This window comes from Centruroides sculpturatus, unplaced genomic scaffold, assembly GCF_000671375.1.
Source record: "Centruroides sculpturatus isolate CEXI.00-Female unplaced genomic scaffold, Cexi_2.0 scaffold459, whole genome shotgun sequence".
NCBI lineage: Eukaryota > Metazoa > Arthropoda > Arachnida > Scorpiones > Buthidae > Centruroides > Centruroides sculpturatus.
The window spans coordinates 120,993-142,691 of NW_019384631.1; the positions used below are offsets into that span (position 1 = coordinate 120,993).

General features: G+C 29.6%; 1 protein-coding gene across 1 annotated transcript in view; it reads left to right on the plus strand.

Moving 5' to 3' along the window:
- Positions 1–21,699, plus strand: part of LOC111625748 (protein split ends-like) — a 98,561-nt gene that overhangs the window by 31,812 nt on the left and 45,050 nt on the right. The window contains exons 3-7 of the mRNA XM_023368969.1: positions 3,364–3,750; positions 3,821–4,050; positions 4,132–4,243; positions 7,256–7,493; positions 9,750–10,103. Coding sequence (XP_023224737.1) covers positions 3,364–3,750; positions 3,821–4,050; positions 4,132–4,243; positions 7,256–7,493; positions 9,750–10,103 — 1,321 coding nt within the window. The remainder of the gene's footprint in view (positions 1–3,363; positions 3,751–3,820; positions 4,051–4,131; positions 4,244–7,255; positions 7,494–9,749; positions 10,104–21,699) is intronic.

Genomic DNA, 21,699 nt, shown 5'->3' on the forward strand with positions numbered 1-21,699 from the left:
TACTGATTGATAAGACTTTTTTTAATAACTAGACTAGCATTAAATGAGCCATTTATTTTGAAAGTGGGGCAAGTCCATTTTTGAAAAAAATTGAGGTAATGGTAGTTACAGATAAAACTTGTTATGATCTTTTTATGTGTAAACAATTTATAGTAAAAAAAAATTCAGATTCTAGTATTTGGGAGATGGAAGTTTTAGCTCTTAACAGTATTGAAAATATGTTTATTTTGAAAGTGGTGCAAGTCCATCTTAGATTGAAATTATTTTTGACCGCATATATTACGGCAAAATTTAGCTCCGGTTGCTGTATGGTGAAGCAATGTGGCCGTTTGACATCATGTCTGAAATCTAGGGTGTTTCTATCTATCTATCTTTGATATTGAAAGTCGGTGGTTGTACAATATTTCATAAATAACAAAAAGTATATCTTAATTTTGTGTTTCGATAATAATAGGTTTACTTCCAACACCGAGAAATATAAGCGGAATATGTATGTATTGAATCAAGGCTTCCACAATTTTCATAATGATGAAGTTAGTGTGTATGTTTGGGATGAAACTATAGCATCCCGAGGAGCACAAGAAGTAGCATCTTGCTGTTTGAAGCACTTACAGACTGTGACAACCCAAAAACACATTATAGCTTATAGTGACATGTGCACTGGCCAAAATAGAAACATAAAGTTGGCCTTAATGTGGATAAAAATTGTTCAGTCTGGTGACAATGAAATAAATATCATTGATCACAAATTTTTATTTTCAGGACATTCATTTTTACCGAACGATCGTGATTTTGGAGTGGTAGAAATGGCAATCCGGAAAGCCAGTTCCTTGTATATTCCCCAGGATTACTATAAACTAATACGAAATTGTCGAAAACATAATAAATTTTTAGTACATGAAATGAAACGCGAAAATTTTTTTTCAACCCAACCTCTGGGGAAAGCAGTTTTAAAAAGAAACAAAAATACCGATGGAGAAACCGTGAATTGGTTAAATATATGCTGGATCAGATTTACAAGGGATGCACCATACAAAATGTTCTACAAAACTTCGATAGAACGAGATGCTGAATTTAAAATTATCGATTTGTCACCACAACGAGGAAGACCAAGTAATTTCGGAAATATAAAGTTATCTTTTCTGTATGAAAAAAGGAGATCTATTACATCTGAAAAATACAAGGACATGATGGATTTATTACCATATATACCTCCCGTTCATCATGAATATTTTAAAATGTTAAATCCTGAATAAAATTCATTTAGTTATACCTACGTATAAACTGAAAATGTATAATTTGATTGAAATTCTTAATAAAACTGAATTTTTTTTGTTATGTTATATTTTCTACTAGAATATTCTTTGTTTTGTTTCACTTTTTATCAAATGAATAAATATTTATAAAAATTTGAATAGTATTTTGTTTTTATTATTAAAAAAAGGCTGATGCAACTGAAAAAATTCCCAATTAAATGAACGATTACAATAATTCATTAATTTTGAAAGTGAGGCAAGTCCATTTAGTTATAATGAAACTCTTACTTTTTTTAGTCAGCACTGTAAACACTATTGGATTATAAACTTACATTATCTGGTACCACAAAATATTAAAAATATATCTATTAATACTTACCAATATTTTTAAATTTATTGAAATGCAAACCTTTAAATATCTCGCAATAACAAAAATTGGACTTGCCCCATTTTCAAAATAAACGGCTCAAATAATTATGATCTGTAAAGACAAGATATTTTTCTATAAAGTTCTTTTATTATATGTAATTATTATTTTGAAATAGTTTATCAGTTTTGTTCATTTGTAGTTTACTAATTCAAGAATTAAAAGCAAGGATAATTGTTAATTGGCTGTAACTACAAACTTTGGTATCATTTAAGAATGTATTATATAAAGAAAATTAAAAATGTAATGCTTTTATTCCTCTGTAAGGGAAAATCCTTTACATAATTTATTGAATAGAACAGAATCACCTGAAACAAACATCTGGAAAAAGTTATTGGACTGCAGTTTGTAAATATTGTAGACCTATAAATTCCGTCTGTCTGTCTTTCCTTTATCTCACAACTCCATTGCTAATGGAAAAGTGTGATGTACAGGGGCAGACACTTCAGTACTAATTTGTGGTGGAGAGCATATATTTTAAATGAAATAAATTTCAAATATTAAAAATTGCAGCCTGGCATTGTGACAATGTTACAATAAATAATACTCATTCTATGTCATTTTGAGTAAATATTAAATATAATGAAAAATCAAGAAACTATACTTCAGTTTAGAAATATTTTGTCTGGAATTTATATTTTTCATGTTCAACCAATCATAGATATATATAAATGTTCTTATATTCTTGAACACTCAATAGTTAATTAAAAAAGAGAAGAAACATGTTTCGAATATAATAATATCTATTGTCTTTATAAAATAACATTTTGGAATATTAAACAAAATATTGTAAAATTCTTCAAAAAACAAAAATTACAAATGAATAAATATCACTCTTGCAATAATATAAAGTGGAAATTACTTTTAAGAAATAAAACATATGAAATTATCATTAGTAACTACATATTTGTTCAAATGATTGTTTTATTATAAAACTAAGTAAAGAAATTCTCAAAAAGGAGAATACATTTTTCAAATATATTTTTAAAATTTTGTTTATTTTTGATACATGATAAATTTTTTAGTCTTTTTAATGCAATATACTATATGTTTTCTTAAGTAGCTTAAAATCATAGTATCTAAGTGAATTAAGGTGTGTATATATATATATATATGAATTAAGGTATAAGCAATATAAGTGACAAGTAGTTTCATGTGAGGTAACAGTCTGTCTCCTAAGTTAATCTACATGTGTGCGACTTTGTAGCAGATACTAGGAAGTGATATCACTAGATGTTAGAATTGGCAGAATGGTTTAGAAACGTTTTCAAACTGCACATGAAATTTTCATGTTACCTCTTGTCAATGTGACATAAAGAGACTGATTACATACATGTGTCAGTCCGGTACATACATATGTACAAAATCCAGTAATCTGACAATTTGTTGTAATTCAACACCCACCAGTCCAATATATGTCAGATTACAAAGTGTCTACTATATATTGAGCAAAATAATTCGTATGATACAATTAATGCTAATTTTCTTTCTTACAGAAACTGAAATTAAATGATTTTGATTGACAATTTTCATTCCAACTAGTATTTTAATATTATATGAATTGGATAATTTTAATTATTGATTATGGTTTTACATTATTATTAAATAATTTTATTTCACTGTCTTAATTAATAAAATTAAGTGAATATGAAGTGACTGTTTTTATTTCTTATTATCTAGAACTCAAAATCATTTTCGTGGCCATAATGCTACTAGACAGCATTTTGATCAACAAAGGTATCCTAGTGATCAGTACAGTGATGAAAGAGACTCGACATCAAATGTAAATCGTTTAACACGGAGGCCAAATACTTCTGCAACTTCAACAGTTGGTTCTACTGTTGCATCCCCACCTCATTCTAGGAGCGGCAGTCGGCAAAGGCAACATAAAAGAAGATCTCCGTCACGCTCACCTTCGGGTTCTAGATCAAATTCACGTTCACGATCTCGATCCAGGTCAAGGAGTACAAGTGGCAGTCATTCGTCCAGTTCCTCCTCAAAACTACGCAGTAGTTCAAGTGATAGCAGTAGTAGATCTCGATCACCTTCAAAATCAAGATCACCTGCGTAAGTTATTTTTTTTTATTAAGAAATAAATTTTTGAATTTTAAATATAATGTAATTTATCTTTATTTAGAGCTTCCTATGGAAGTCAAGGAAGCAATAAAGGGGGACGGTCAGCAAGTGCTGTCAGTCTAGTGAACACTACTACATATTTATCTTCTACCGTATCAGCTGCAACAAGTAATAATTCTCAGGTGTCTAATCAACCACAGGGTTGTGTCCCTGTCTCTGTAGATAGTAACGAGAAAGATGAAAAAAGGCCATTGGGTATCTGTGTAAAAAATTTACCTGTAAGGTCAACTGGTAAGAATTATTACATTATTTTTATCATTTTGATAACATTACCTAAATATTTTTATAATTTATGGGTAATAATTTTTTTAGATACAAGCCTGAAAGATGGCTTATTTCATGAATACAAAAAGCATGGAAAGGTCACCATGGTAAAAGTAATAGGCCAAGGCACAGATAGATATGCAGTAGTGTGTTTTAAAAAGTATGTAATTTTGAAAATATATAATTTTTATTATACTTTTCTATTTTATATTTATTTAATTTGTCAACTTAATTTTAAAAATAATAATAATAATTTATTTCAAAAGTTAATTTTTTTTTTCTATCTGATTTAAATTATGAAAGATTTGTAATCACAAATGTCAATATTGTGTGCAACAAGAGAAAATTCTTTTAAACATTTTGCTAAATATGCGTCTTATTCAGTAAACAGCAAACTTTTACATTACAATATACAAATGTGAAGCCATTTCAAGAGTGTGTTTGATCTCTTCAGGCTTAACATAAAGGATTTATACTAGTCAGTAGCTTAGCATAGGGGGGCAGCACTTTTTAGGGGGTGGCAAAATTATGTTATAGGGGCAGCAAAATTTGACAAATAATAATAATAATAATATCTTGTAAGAATTTGAACCACTTTATATCATATTTTTGTCCACTTACGATTTTGACCGTATGAAATGAGCACGGAATAGTGGAAATAGTGTTGTCATCCGACCCGCCATTCGGTGATATTGTGCGCAACCTGTTGACCTTTTTTTTTTGCTTGTACAATTCATTTGTACTCTTATACACCTCCAATATTCAATAGGGTTAAGTCATCTAGTTTACTTGCATTACTCTTACCCAAATCTCCCTAGTCGCTAACTGTAACTGATTTAGAACCAGCATGCACTGCAAATTATTCTTCATTGCAAAATGATATACGCATGCGTCAGAAACTTCTGTTCGAACAAAACTCACCTGCCATCAGGGTCGGCGATTTTAAAAAGGTGGCAACACTAGCATGGAATTTTTCATTACTTATTCTGTGATGACACTGAATTTTAATGTTTTAAATTAAGATACCTAATAAAGGGGGTGGTGAAATTTTCCTCCACCCTGGGCGGTTGACACCCATGCTACTCCACTGATACTAGTGAGATAATTGACAAGGATTGTCAATGAGATTCTGAGGGAATTAGCAAAAAATCTGCAGGAGCTCATAGCTGCTTTTACAAGCAGCTATGAGCTCCTGCAGAGTTCATGGAAGGGTATTTAGGCTTGCAATTCATCTTTTTAGAGTGTCCCAAATTCTATCTGATTGGGATCAGATGATCTAGATAGCTATTCCCTTTAAGCAATTGTTTCATTCTATAGGTATCAGCAACGAGACAAATTATGCACGGATAACCATTATTGTCCATTAAAATGGAATCAGGGCCTGAGGCAACAAAATAGAGTTGGACATACAGGTTTAGGATTTCATTGTGATGCCTTACTGTCTTTATTGTACCATGTCAATAGATGTGAGGATTTGTGTAACTGCTGATTAATATTCTAACTTGTACCAACAAGCCACCTTTGCAATAGTGTTTTTATAAATTTTAGAGGGTTGATAAGATGTTTAAGCCTCTCTTCATATCAGAGTGTATTGGGAACTACTTTGGAACTGAGACTGGTTTGTAAAAAGCACATTGATGCATTGTTTTGAACTCCAGTTAACATGCTCTCAAGACCAATGTAATTAAGCTCATATTTACACAGATATTAAAGGCATATTAACTACATCAAGTCCTCACTTAATATCATCTATAAGTTTTTATAAACTACAACATGAAATAGAATGAAACTAATTTTACCATAGATTAATTAATATAAACAAGATATAATTCAGTTAGTACTATTCTAATTGGATTGTGTTTGCAATGTCCAGCACTTATTTCCCATCTCATAGAATCAATTTTACTGTTTATAAAGAAAATTCAGCATCAATAATTTGTAAATGATTACAAATGTACTCAATGTTAAGTGAGGATTCATGCATAAAGACCACCCTGATAGAGCTTTTGAAATATATTTACCATAATACTACTGCAGTAAGTTAATGTTTTGTGTATGACCTAAGATGGCTTGTGTTTAGAAACAAGCAAATGGTCATGTCTCATAGTTGTAGCCCTTTCAAGGATATCCAGAAACAGGTCTCTAGGAGATGATTCTGCTTGTTTGTTGTACTGATTTAGAAGGCTTTATTATGAACATTTAGCCATTTTGCTATAAGTAATTGACTTTGTCCAGTGTTGAGTTATTCTATTGTTCTCCATCTCATTTCTTCACTTAAAATGATTTTTTCTGCTTATTTTTAAGAATATTACAATCTCAAATTTTTAAGATGCTGTCAATCCATGTTTTACAGTCAAACTGGCCAAGGGAGAAAGATATGCTGAAGTTTCTCAAAATAAGAGCTGCTGTTATACTTCTGATCAACAACTTAAACTTTGAGGTTTTCCATTGAAGTGACTGCCCTAAAGTTATAACACATTTCCCATCTGCTGATTCTATACAGGTTTATACTCAGGGAAGTAAGATCATATCTGAGCATATACAAGTACAAATTGTATGAGCCATCTACAGAAAATTGCTTTTTATCTGAAAAACTATCACATTAAAACCATCATCTTGAGAGAAATGATGCTGGCTAAACTCCAGAAGCTCCTGCTTGTGCCTTGGCACAAGCAGGAGCTACTGGAGTTTTGAATTTTACCAGCATATTGAAGAAACTGACTCTGACCCAAGGGTCAGATTCAGTTTCTTCAATATTTTACAGTAGCTAAAATACTCCTGTTACATAATCCAAAAGATAGGACATCAGGATACATTTAGATACAGACATTTCTGGAGGCAATGACTGATAAAAAGCTGTTTTTTCTGTTGATTATATTTTGCTTTCTGCCCAAAATTTTTAGGGTAAATAATCTTGCAAGTTTTTTCTTGTTCTTTTGTTGTGGTTATAGATGATATTCATGATAATCTTGCTAGAGATGCCTATGATTTCCTCCACCTTTCACAGAAATATGGTAATTTTATTAAAAAATTTCATTTATGTGTATCTTCATAATACTTGATACACATATATAACAGATTATATTGATATTATACAAAACAGTATTTTAAAAAAATTGTTTTTCTTTGCTGTTATTATAAGAAATTAAATATTTTGTATTTTATCTTTTAGAACTGAAGATGTTGACAAAGCATTAGAAGTATCAAAAGACAAATTATTCTTTGGATGTAGAATAGAGGTAACTGCACATGAAGGTATAGATGGTGAAGATAATGAATTTAGGCCTTTAGAAGCAGAACTTGATGAATATCATCCTAAAGCTACGAGAACATTATTCATTGGAAACTTAGAAAAAGACATCACGACAACTGAACTAAGAAAACATTTTGAACAATTTGGTGAAATTATTGTAAGTACAATAAATCATTAGTTTTAAAGATAGACAAAAAATATAACTTTTATTCTTGAAAAGAATGTTCATTTTTTTAAAATAAACAGATACAATATTTATATTTAAACATAAAGAAAGCAATTTTTAAATTAATTGTTTATTTGGAAATGAGTGAAATAAAGATACTTTTTGAATATATTTTAACCTTTTGTAAAAAAGGCTGACAAATTTACAATTTAATAAAAATATGTAACAAAGACTAAAAATGTCTTCACTTTTCACCATGTCCAATCAATCACCAGGAACAACTATCTTCCACTCCAGAGATGACCTTTCTTTAGAGGCTATGCCTCTGCATTTTTACAAAAGAAATACATTTTTAATTGTGCTGGGATTGTCACTTGTAAACTTTTAGACTATTTTGCATTTTTTGCAGAGGCATAGCCACTAAAGAAAGGTTGTCTCTGCAGTGGAAGATAGTTGTTTCTGGTAATTGGACATGGCGGAAAGTGAAGACAATTTTATTCTCTGTTATGTATTTTTATTAATATTTTAATCTGTTAAATCACATCAAGCAGAATCTGTTTATTTTATCAAATGGGTTTGTAATCAACAGGCTTAAAAGCTTTCAACTTCACAAAAAAAAAAATGCATGTGACCCACTGGAAGTCTATGAAGTCCATAATACAAACTATACAAATAAATATATAAGTTATTACCAAAATACATTCAACCACAATCAACACTTTCAGACATGCTTATGGCTGAAAACTACACTAGCATAACTAAATCACTTATTAGGAGTTATACACTTATTCCACTGATATTCAAATGGAATTTGGCTAGACAAATGCAAAACACTTTACAAGTAATCATGAGAAGGACTTTGCAAGTAAGAGGAGAAGGACTTTGTGCTTGGAGATAGAGATACCATTGGCTCTTATTCAGTGTAGAGATTTAACTTTCATTAAGATTGACAGTATGCTTCTGAATAATTTTCTGAGTTATTATCAGGCTCATGTGCAGTATTTTTTAAAAGAGCAGGATTTTAGAAAAGTACATTATTTTTCCATAATTCAGTTTACTCATAGTTTATAACTTTTACAATATAAGTATATAGATGACAATTTTTCTTTTTGTATTTTTTTCAAATTGGAGATTAAACCCAAAACTTCTCATATGTATGCCCTTGGTCTCTATTTAGGAGAAAAATTACCAGAAATTTATCAGCTTTTAAGTTACAAGTTCAAGTAGAAATATTTAATAATATCAATTGAAATGTGAATTGATGTAAAAACATGAAAGAACTATATATATATATATATACATATTTTGTGGTTTCAGAAAATACAGCAATAGCAGAAGAATATGTGTAAGCATATAAAAGATTTATGATTTTAAAGGTGCTGTTAGTGAGTTTAGACAAAAATAAATCTGTTGGATTAGCTTGTAACTGCAATTTAAAATTGACAGTTAACATGCATCAACTTTCAAATTGATTTTAAAACACAAATAACCTGTGGGTTATTTGTAGGAAATTACAATAATTTTGAATTGTTATATGGCTTTTTAAACTGTAAGCTGATTTTTTTTCTGTATGATTAATTAAACTTTAATGTAAATATTTGGTTACCCATAAAATCAATAACAAAACATCCTTTTTTATCATACAGTAATAATATGTGTTATATGAAAAAAATATATATCCATTTTATATCAGTCTTGTTTTATATGTTCACTTGTACAGTTTTACTGTGATTAAATTATTTTGGAAATTTTAAATATATACAATATATTTAACACTTATTATTCAAATTTATATATTATAAATTGTGTACAAATATTTTCACTATAAGGTACATTTGGATAAATACCTTCAGCTTTGCTGAACATACTGTACATTCACTAAATGCACTACTTGGTAAGGCTGTCAAAATCAACTGACCTCAATGGCAAGATTTAAGTTTTTACTTTTTAGTACATAATAATAATTTTTTTAAAATGAAAATATATATAATGTTTATTATTGAATAGAAGACCATGTCTCTCTACATTATTCTAAAGCTTAGTGTCTAAGCCTTCTGTTCCAGACATTTCCAAATAAATCAACTGATATTTGGCTGAATATTCATTATTCAGTTCTCAGAAATCTGAATAAGTATTCACTATTTGGCAAAAACCCCTATTTGGTCCATTCCTAATATACTTGTGTATATATATATTATATTTATTGTTTTTACGATATATGTAATAATAATTTTATATTTTATTTAGGAAATTGATATTAAAAAACAAGGGTCTTCAACATCATATGCTTTTATTCAATACTCTGATGTGGCTAGTGTAGTGAAAGCAATGAGAAAATTAGACGGAGAAAATCTTGGTGCCAATAGAATAAAACTTGGATTTGGTAAAAGCATGCCAACAAACTGTGTGTGGTTAGATGGAATTGCTGACAGTGTTTCTGAGAAATTTTTGGCACGTCATTTTAGTCGTTTTGGACCTGTTGGATATACTGCTATTGACAGAGAAAAAGGCCATTCTCTAATATTTTATGATTCAGTAGAGTATGCTCAAATTGCTGTTTCTGAAATGCGTGGCCGGATATTAGGAGGGAAACGATTGCAGGTAAGATTATATAGTTGTTGATATCTTTTAAATGGAAACAATTTAAGAGAATAAAAATATAAAATTTTTTTGGATTATATAATATCATTGTTCAATGTTGAAATAACTAAAATGATAGTGCACATAATTTTTATGAATTCTCTGATTTCATATGATATTAATTTTATTTAAAGTATTTCATAGGATGTTTAGATTAAGTGAAGATAAATTTAAAAAGATATACTAATATAATCAGTAAAGTTGGAAAGTTGAGATGTTCATTATTTGCACAGTGTTTTTCAAAGTATCAAAGAATGGTTCTTTATTAAGTTTACAATCATTTGAAGGTAGTATTAGTTCCTCTTTTTTACCACTGAGCATTTTTTCATGCCTTTTTCCTTTTTTTTTTACTTAAATTGGGTATTTTGTAGTGATGCCACGAATAGTGATTTTGGTGAATACCGAATATTCAGCTACGCTCTCAGCCGAAGCGCCGAATATTCGGCAAAATATGTGTACATTTTGCGGGTGACAGGTTATGACCTGTCTCATTGCGGTGGGTGCAGTAGCGACACCACAGGCACATTTGTTTTATTTGCGAGTAGATCATGTCACAACATGCATTATNTGAAATAGTTTATCAGTTTTGTTCATTTGTAGTTTACTAATTCAAGAATTAAAAGCAAGGATAATTGTTAATTGGCTGTAACTACAAACTTTGGTATCATTTAAGAATGTATTATATAAAGAAAATTAAAAATGTAATGCTTTTATTCCTCTGTAAGGGAAAATCCTTTACATAATTTATTGAATAGAACAGAATCACCTGAAACAAACATCTGGAAAAAGTTATTGGACTGCAGTTTGTAAATATTGTAGACCTATAAATTCCGTCTGTCTGTCTTTCCTTTATCTCACAACTCCATTGCTAATGGAAAAGTGTGATGTACAGGGGCAGACACTTCAGTACTAATTTGTGGTGGAGAGCATATATTTTAAATGAAATAAATTTCAAATATTAAAAATTGCAGCCTGGCATTGTGACAATGTTACAATAAATAATACTCATTCTATGTCATTTTGAGTAAATATTAAATATAATGAAAAATCAAGAAACTATACTTCAGTTTAGAAATATTTTGTCTGGAATTTATATTTTTCATGTTCAACCAATCATAGATATATATAAATGTTCTTATATTCTTGAACACTCAATAGTTAATTAAAAAAGAGAAGAAACATGTTTCGAATATAATAATATCTATTGTCTTTATAAAATAACATTTTGGAATATTAAACAAAATATTGTAAAATTCTTCAAAAAACAAAAATTACAAATGAATAAATATCACTCTTGCAATAATATAAAGTGGAAATTACTTTTAAGAAATAAAACATATGAAATTATCATTAGTAACTACATATTTGTTCAAATGATTGTTTTATTATAAAACTAAGTAAAGAAATTCTCAAAAAGGAGAATACATTTTTCAAATATATTTTTAAAATTTTGTTTATTTTTGATACATGATAAATTTTTTAGTCTTTTTAATGCAATATACTATATGTTTTCTTAAGTAGCTTAAAATCATAGTATCTAAGTGAATTAAGGTGTGTATATATATATATATATGAATTAAGGTATAAGCAATATAAGTGACAAGTAGTTTCATGTGAGGTAACAGTCTGTCTCCTAAGTTAATCTACATGTGTGCGACTTTGTAGCAGATACTAGGAAGTGATATCACTAGATGTTAGAATTGGCAGAATGGTTTAGAAACGTTTTCAAACTGCACATGAAATTTTCATGTTACCTCTTGTCAATGTGACATAAAGAGACTGATGTACATACATGTGTCAGTCCGGTACATACATATGTACAAAATCCAGTAATCTGACAATTTGTTGTAATTCAACACCCACCAGTCCAATATATGTCAGATTACAAAGTGTCTACTATATATTGAGCAAAATAATTCGTATGATACAATTAATGCTAATTTTCTTTCTTACAGAAACTGAAATTAAATGATTTTGATTGACAATTTTCATTCCAACTAGTATTTTAATATTATATGAATTGGATAATTTTAATTATTGATTATGGTTTTACATTATTATTAAATAATTTTATTTCACTGTCTTAATTAATAAAATTAAGTGAATATGAAGTGACTGTTTTTATTTCTTATTATCTAGAACTCAAAATCATTTTCGTGGCCATAATGCTACTAGACAGCATTTTGATCAACAAAGGTATCCTAGTGATCAGTACAGTGATGAAAGAGACTCGACATCAAATGTAAATCGTTTAACACGGAGGCCAAATACTTCTGCAACTTCAACAGTTGGTTCTACTGTTGCATCCCCACCTCATTCTAGGAGCGGCAGTCGGCAAAGGCAACATAAAAGAAGATCTCCGTCACGCTCACCTTCGGGTTCTAGATCAAATTCACGTTCACGATCTCGATCCAGGTCAAGGAGTACAAGTGGCAGTCATTCGTCCAGTTCCTCCTCAAAACTACGCAGTAGTTCAAGTGATAGCAGTAGTAGATCTCGATCACCTTCAAAATCAAGATCACCTGCGTAAGTTATTTTTTTTTATTAAGAAATAAATTTTTGAATTTTAAATATAATGTAATTTATCTTTATTTAGAGCTTCCTATGGAAGTCAAGGAAGCAATAAAGGGGGACGGTCAGCAAGTGCTGTCAGTCTAGTGAACACTACTACATATTTATCTTCTACCGTATCAGCTGCAACAAGTAATAATTCTCAGGTGTCTAATCAACCACAGGGTTGTGTCCCTGTCTCTGTAGATAGTAACGAGAAAGATGAAAAAAGGCCATTGGGTATCTGTGTAAAAAATTTACCTGTAAGGTCAACTGGTAAGAATTATTACATTATTTTTATCATTTTGATAACATTACCTAAATATTTTTATAATTTATGGGTAATAATTTTTTTAGATACAAGCCTGAAAGATGGCTTATTTCATGAATACAAAAAGCATGGAAAGGTCACCATGGTAAAAGTAATAGGCCAAGGCACAGATAGATATGCAGTAGTGTGTTTTAAAAAGTATGTAATTTTGAAAATATATAATTTTTATTATACTTTTCTATTTTATATTTATTTAATTTGTCAACTTAATTTTAAAAATAATAATAATAATTTATTTCAAAAGTTAATTTTTTTTTTCTATCTGATTTAAATTATGAAAGATTTGTAATCACAAATGTCAATATTGTGTGCAACAAGAGAAAATTCTTTTAAACATTTTGCTAAATATGCGTCTTATTCAGTAAACAGCAAACTTTTACATTACAATATACAAATGTGAAGCCATTTCAAGAGTGTGTTTGATCTCTTCAGGCTTAACATAAAGGATTTATACTAGTCAGTAGCTTAGCATAGGGGGGCGGCTCACCCGGGCAGCACTTTTTAGGGGGTGGCAAAATTATGTTATAGGGGCAGCAAAATTTGACAAATAATAATAATAATAATATCTTGTAAGAATTTGAACCACTTTATATCATATTTTTGTCCACTTACGATTTTGACCGTATGAAATGAGCACGGAATAGTGGAAATAGTGTTGTCATCCGACCCGCCATTCGGTGATATTGTGCGCAACCTGTTGACCTTTTTTTTTTGCTTGTACAATTCATTTGTACTCTTATACACCTCCAATATTCAATAGGGTTAAGTCATCTAGTTTACTTGCATTACTCTTACCCAAATCTCCCTAGTCGCTAACTGTAACTGATTTAGAACCAGCATGCACTGCAAATTATTCTTCATTGCAAAATGATATACGCATGCGTCAGAAACTTCTGTTTGAACAAAACTCACCTGCCATCAGGGTCGGCGATTTTAAAAAGGTGGCAACACTAGCATGGAATTTTTCATTACTTATTCTGTGATGACACTGAATTTTAATGTTTTAAATTAAGATACCTAATAAAGGGGGTGGTGAAATTTTCCTCCACCCTGGGCGGTTGACACCCATGCTACTCCACTGATACTAGTGAGATAATTGACAAGGATTGTCAATGAGATTCTGAGGGAATTAGCAAAAAATCTGCAGGAGCTCATAGCTGCTTTTACAAGCAGCTATGAGCTCCTGCAGAGTTCATGGAAGGGTATTTAGGCTTGCAATTCATCTTTTTAGAGTGTCCCAAATTCTATCTGATTGGGATCAGATGATCTAGATAGCTATTCCCTTTAAGCAATTGTTTCATTCTATAGGTATCAGCAACGAGACAAATTATGCACGGATAACCATTATTGTCCATTAAAATGGAATCAGGGCCTGAGGCAACAAAATAGAGTTGGACATACAGGTTTAGGATTTCATTGTGATGCCTTACTGTCTTTATTGTACCATGTCAATAGATGTGAGGATTTGTGTAACTGCTGATTAATATTCTAACTTGTACCAACAAGCCACCTTTGCAATAGTGTTTTTATAAATTTTAGAGGGTTGATAAGATGTTTAAGCCTCTCTTCATATCAGAGTGTATTGGGAACTACTTTGGAACTGAGACTGGTTTGTAAAAAGCACATTGATGCATTGTTTTGAACTCCAGTTAACATGCTCTCAAGACCAATGTAATTAAGCTCATATTTACACAGATATTAAAGGCATATTAACTACATCAAGTCCTCACTTAATATCATCTATAAGTTTTTATAAACTACAACATGAAATAGAATGAAACTAATTTTACCATAGATTAATTAATATAAACAAGATATAATTCAGTTAGTACTATTCTAATTGGATTGTGTTTGCAATGTCCAGCACTTATTTCCCATCTCATAGAATCAATTTTACTGTTTATAAAGAAAATTCAGCATCAATAATTTGTAAATGATTACAAATGTACTCAATGTTAAGTGAGGATTCATGCATAAAGACCACCCTGATAGAGCTTTTGAAATATATTTACCATAATACTACTGCAGTAAGTTAATGTTTTGTGTATGACCTAAGATGGCTTGTGTTTAGAAACAAGCAAATGGTCATGTCTCATAGTTGTAGCCCTTTCAAGGATATCCAGAAACAGGTCTCTAGGAGATGATTCTGCTTGTTTGTTGTACTGATTTAGAAGGCTTTATTATGAACATTTAGCCATTTTGCTATAAGTAATTGACTTTGTCCAGTGTTGAGTTATTCTATTGTTCTCCATCTCATTTCTTCACTTAAAATGATTTTTTCTGCTTATTTTTAAGAATATTACAATCTCAAATTTTTAAGATGCTGTCAATCCATGTTTTACAGTCAAACTGGCCAAGGGAGAAAGATATGCTGAAGTTTCTCAAAATAAGAGCTGCTGTTATACTTCTGATCAACAACTTAAACTTTGAGGTTTTCCATTGAAGTGACTGCCCTAAAGTTATAACACATTTCCCATCTGCTGATTCTATACAGGTTTATACTCAGGGAAGTAAGATCATATCTGAGCATATACAAGTACAAATTGTATGAGCCATCTACAGAAAATTGCTTTTTATCTGAAAAACTATCACATTAAAACCATCATCTTGAGAGAAATGATGCTGGCTAAACTCCAGAAGCTCCTGCTTGTGCCAAGGCACAAGCAGGAGCTACTGGAGTTTTGAATTTTACCAGCATATTGAAGAAACTGACTCTGACCCAAGGGTCAGATTCAGTTTCTTCAATATTTTACAGTAGCTAAAATACTCCTGTTACATAATCCAAAAGATAGGACATCAGGATACATTTAGATACAGACATTTCTGGAGGCAATGACTGATAAAAAGCTGTTTTTTCTGTTGATTATATTTTGCTTTCTGCCCAAAATTTTTAGGGTAAATAATCTTGCAAGTTTTTTCTTGTTCTTTTGTTGTGGTTATAGATGATATTCATGATAATCTTGCTAGAGATGCCTATGATTTCCTCCACCTTTCACAGAAATATGGTAATTTTATTAAAAAATTTCATTTATGTGTATCTTCATAATACTTGATACACATATATAACAGATTATATTGATATTATACAAAACAGTATTTTAAAAAAATTGTTTTTCTTTGCTGTTATTATAAGAAATTAAATATTTTGTATTTTATCTTTTAGAACTGAAGATGTTGACAAAGCATTAGAAGTATCAAAAGACAAATTATTCTTTGGATGTAGAATAGAGGTAACTGCACATGAAGGTATAGATGGTGAAGATAATGAATTTAGGCCTTTAGAAGCAGAACTTGATGAATATCATCCTAAAGCTACGAGAACATTATTCATTGGAAACTTAGAAAAAGACATCACGACAACTGAACTAAGAAAACATTTTGAACAATTTGGTGAAATTATTGTAAGTACAATAAATCATTAGTTTTAAAGATAGACAAAAAATATAACTTTTATTCTTGAAAAGAATGTTCATTTTTTTAAAATAAACAGATACAATATTTATATTTAAACATAAAGAAAGCAATTTTTAAATTAATTGTTTATTTGGAAATGAGTGAAATAAAGATACTTTTTGAATATATTTTAACCTTTTGTAAAAAAGGCTGACAAATTTACAATTTAATAAAAATATGTAACAAAGACTAAAAATGTCTTCACTTTTCACCATGTCCAATCAATCACCAGGAACAACTATCTTCCACTCCAGAGATGACCTTTCTTTAGAGGCTATGCCTCTGCATTTTTACAAAAGAAATACATTTTTAATTGTGCTGGGATTGTCACTTGTAAACTTTTAGACTATTTTGCATTTTTTGCAGAGGCATAGCCACTAAAGAAAGGTTGTCTCTGCAGTGGAAGATAGTTGTTTCTGGTAATTGGACATGGCGGAAAGTGAAGACAATTTTATTCTCTGTTATGTATTTTTATTAATATTTTAATCTGTTAAATCACATCAAGCAGAATCTGTTTATTTTATCAAATGGGTTTGTAATCAACAGGCTTAAAAGCTTTCAACTTCACAAAAAAAAAAATGCATGTGACCCACTGGAAGTCTATGAAGTCCATAATACAAACTATACAAATAAATATATAAGTTATTACCAAAATACATTCAACCACAATCAACACTTTCAGACATGCTTATGGCTGAAAACTACACTAGCATAACTAAATCACTTATTAGGAGTTATACACTTATTCCACTGATATTCAAATGGAATTTGGCTAGACAAATGCAAAACACTTTACAAGTAATCATGAGAAGGACTTTGCAAGTAAGAGGAGAAGGACTTTGTGCTTGGAGATAGAGATACCATTGGCTCTTATTCAGTGTAGAGATTTAACTTTCATTAAGATTGACAGTATGCTTCTGAATAATTTTCTGAGTTATTATCAGGCTCATGTGCAGTATTTTTTAAAAGAGCAGGATTTTAGAAAAGTACATTATTTTTCCATAATTCAGTTTACTCATAGTTTATAACTTTTACAATATAAGTATATAGATGACAATTTTTCTTTTTGTATTTTTTTCAAATTGGAGATTAAACCCAAAACTTCTCATATGTATGCCCTTGGTCTCTATTTAGGAGAAAAATTACCAGAAATTTATCAGCTTTTAAGTTACAAGTTCAAGTAGAAATATTTAATAATATCAATTGAAATGTGAATTGATGTAAAAACATGAAAGAACTATATATATATATATATACATATTTTGTGGTTTCAGAAAATACAGCAATAGCAGAAGAATATGTGTAAGCATATAAAAGATTTATGATTTTAAAGGTGCTGTTAGTGAGTTTAGACAAAAATAAATCTGTTGGATTAGCTTGTAACTGCAATTTAAAATTGACAGTTAACATGCATCAACTTTCAAATTGATTTTAAAACACAAATAACTTGTGGGTTATTTGTAGGAAATTACAATAATTTTGAATTGTTGTATGGCTTTTTAAACTGTAAGCTGATTTTTTTTCTGTATGATTAATTAAACTTTAATGTAAATATTTGGTTACCCATAAAATCAATAACAAAACATCCTTTTTTATCATACAGTAATAATATGTGTTATATGAAAAAAATATATATCCATTTTATATCAGTCTTGTTTTATATGTTCACTTGTACAGTTTTACTGTGATTAAATTATTTTGGAAATTTTAAATATATACAATATATTTAACACTTATTATTCAAATTTATATATTATAAATTGTGTACAAATATTTTCACTATAAGGTACATTTGGATAAATACCTTCAGCTTTGCTGAACATACTGTACATTCACTAAATGCACTACTTGGTAAGGCTGTCAAAATCAACTGACCTCAATGGCAAGATTTAAGTTTTTACTTTTTAGTACATAATAATAATTTTTTTAAAATGAAAATATATATAATGTTTATTATTGAATAGAAGACCATGTCTCTCTACATTATTCTAAAGCTTAGTGTCTAAGCCTTCTGTTCCAGACATTTCCAAATAAATCAACTGATATTTGGCTGAATATTCATTATTCAGTTCTCAGAAATCTGAATAAGTATTCACTATTTGGCAAAAACCCCTATTTGGTCCATTCCTAATATACTTGTGTATATATATTATATTTATTGTTTTTACGATATATGTAATAATAATTTTATATTTTATTTAGGAAATTGATATTAAAAAACAAGGGTCTTCAACATCATATGCTTTTATTCAATACTCTGATGTGGCTAGTGTAGTGAAAGCAATGAGAAAATTAGACGGAGAAAATCTTGGTGCCAATAGAATAAAACTTGGATTTGGTAAAAGCATGCCAACAAACTGTGTGTGGTTAGATGGAATTGCTGACAGTGTTTCTGAGAAATTTTTGGCACGTCATTTTAGTCGTTTTGGACCTGTTGGATATACTGCTATTGACAGAGAAAAAGGCCATTCTCTAATATTTTATGATTCAGTAGAGTATGCTCAAATTGCTGTTTCTGAAATGCGTGGCCGGATATTAGGAGGGAAACGATTGCAGGTAAGATTATATAGTTGTTGATATCTTTTAAATGGAAACAATTTAAGAGAATAAAAATATAAAATTTTTTTGGATTATATAATATCATTGTTCAATGTTGAAATAACTAAAATGATAGTGCACATAATTTTTATGAATTCTCTGATTTCATATGATATTAATTTTATTTAAAGTATTTCATAGGATGTTTAGATTAAGTGAAGATAAATTTAAAAAGATATACTAATATAATCAGTAAAGTTGGAAAGTTGAGATGTTCATTATTTGCACAGTGTTTTTCAAAGTATCAAAGAATGGTTCTTTATTAAGTTTACAATCATTTGAAGGTAGTATTAGTTCCTCTTTTTTACCACTGAGCATTTTTTCATGCCTTTTTCCTTTTTTTTTACTTAAATTGGGTATTTTGTAGTGATGCCACGAATAGTGATTTTGGTGAATACCGAATATTCAGCTACGCTCTCAGCCGAAGCGCCGAATATTCGGCAAAATATGTGTACATTTTGCGGGTGACAGGTTATGACCTGTCTCATTGCGGTGGGTGCGGTAGCGACACCACAGGCACATTTGTTTTATTTGCGAGTAGATCATGTCACAACATGCATTATTTGTTCATTGTTACATCAAATTGTGTTACTAATAGTCCTTATTACTAAAAAATATTACTGTTTGTATCACTTTATATGAAAACTGTTTGCCTAGATCAGACGGCAAACTTTTACAAGTGGTGGTCAGCAAACACAAAACAGTATCCAAGCCTGACAGAATTTGCTAAGATTTATCTATCGTCTCCCGGCAGTAGTGTATATAGTGAGAGGCTATTTTCAGAAGCAGGTATAGTTTATGAGGAAAAGTGCAATCGTTTGCTATCAACAAATGCTGGAAAAATTGTTTTCATTCATCACAACTTACCACTGATAGATTTTAAGTATTAAATGTAATAATTTGTGATTAAAATAAGTACGTTTTTGAGAAATGTGTGGTTTTTTTTTTTTTTTTAATGATTTGGTATTCGGCCGAATACCAAATATTAAAAAAAGTAGCCAAATAGGCCAAATACTGAATAGTAGCTGAATATTCATGGCATCTCTAGTATTTTGTATATTTTTATATTTCTGTTTATAAATCTGTTGTTAATAAAAATTATTAATTAAAAGTTATTAAATTTTTAATTAATAATTTTTTTGATATTTAAATATCTTATGATATGATATAGTAGTATTTGATATTATTGAATATTTGACTATTATTATGATCTTTTCCAATATTGAAGTCAGAAAAATGAATACTGACTAATATCATCATCAATGTTTGACTTTACTGATATCAGAAGTTAATATCAGAATTTACAAAGTTAAAAAATTTAATGACCTAATGCTAATGTACCTTAAAATTGAAATTGCTAACAAATTTCAATCAATTGAATTACAAATTTAATTTGTAATTTAAGTTTTAAGTTTGATTCCAGTATGAAGTTAAACTATTTTTAACTGATCTCTTTGCATTCCTGTCCATTTAATGTTTAAAAATTGAAATTATGCTTTTGATTGGCTGACAAATTTCAACTGTAAACAAATATGAATTTGAAAATTAAATTATTTCCAAAATTTTAAATTTCAAATTTCTTGTTATGATTGGTTAGAAAAAATTAGTTGACTAATGGTGATTTCAAAAATAGTATAAATAGGCAGTCTCTAGGCAGTCTGTTTGGTATCTCTACTTTCTGATGAAATCATTTGCTATTTTATCATATTGTAAGTATATTTTATGTTTTATATACCATATTGGCCTGATATTAATCAATGTTTTTTTAAATCTTGAATTAATAAAATCTATAAGATTTTTAGATCTTAGAAACAATAATATAGTAATTTTGAAATAAAACTGTTTAAGTACTGCAATTTGTTGTATCTGTAATTGATATTGAATTTTTTGATTAATAATCAATATTTTGATAATATTGAATGACATATTGTGATATAAACTGTGTGATGTCGTCATAAATTTACATGAATAGCATCATTGTATGGGATAAGCAGCACATTAAAGATGCAAGACATATTTCCAACAAAGAAAGAAAGAACAAAAAGAAGGAACAGAGTTTTATTTTAGTATCATTAAATTCTAGAAAAACAATACAATCAAGAAGAATGAATTTTCATATGAATTGATTTCAGCTTTAATACTGTCAGGGAATTGCCCTTATCAAGGTAACTCATTCAGTATTCAATAACTTTACTAGAAAAGTGTACCAAGCATTCAATTCCCAACCAAGGCATCTTAAGGAAAAGATATGTGCAGCCTGCATGTGAAGCAACTTTTAAAAAAACACAGGAAGTAGTAGGAAACAATCCAGTTTTGTTTTATTTTGGATGAAACAATAGATGTACTAAAAAGGCATGTGCTGAATGCTCTTATCAGTCTGTTAACAAGGGAGCCAGTGCAACCCATGCTATTAAGGGTTTATGAATTAGACAAATTTCATAAGTGTTATGCAAGCCTTCAATAATTTGTGCCAAATTATGGAACTCTGTCATAACATATGAAAATGTTTGGTTACTTGTAACAGACCAGACATCATACATGCTAAGTATATGGTCAAACATAAAAAGTTGATGTATCTGAATATGAGGCAATGAAAATCTTTGATTAAATGTCCTGCAAATGTAT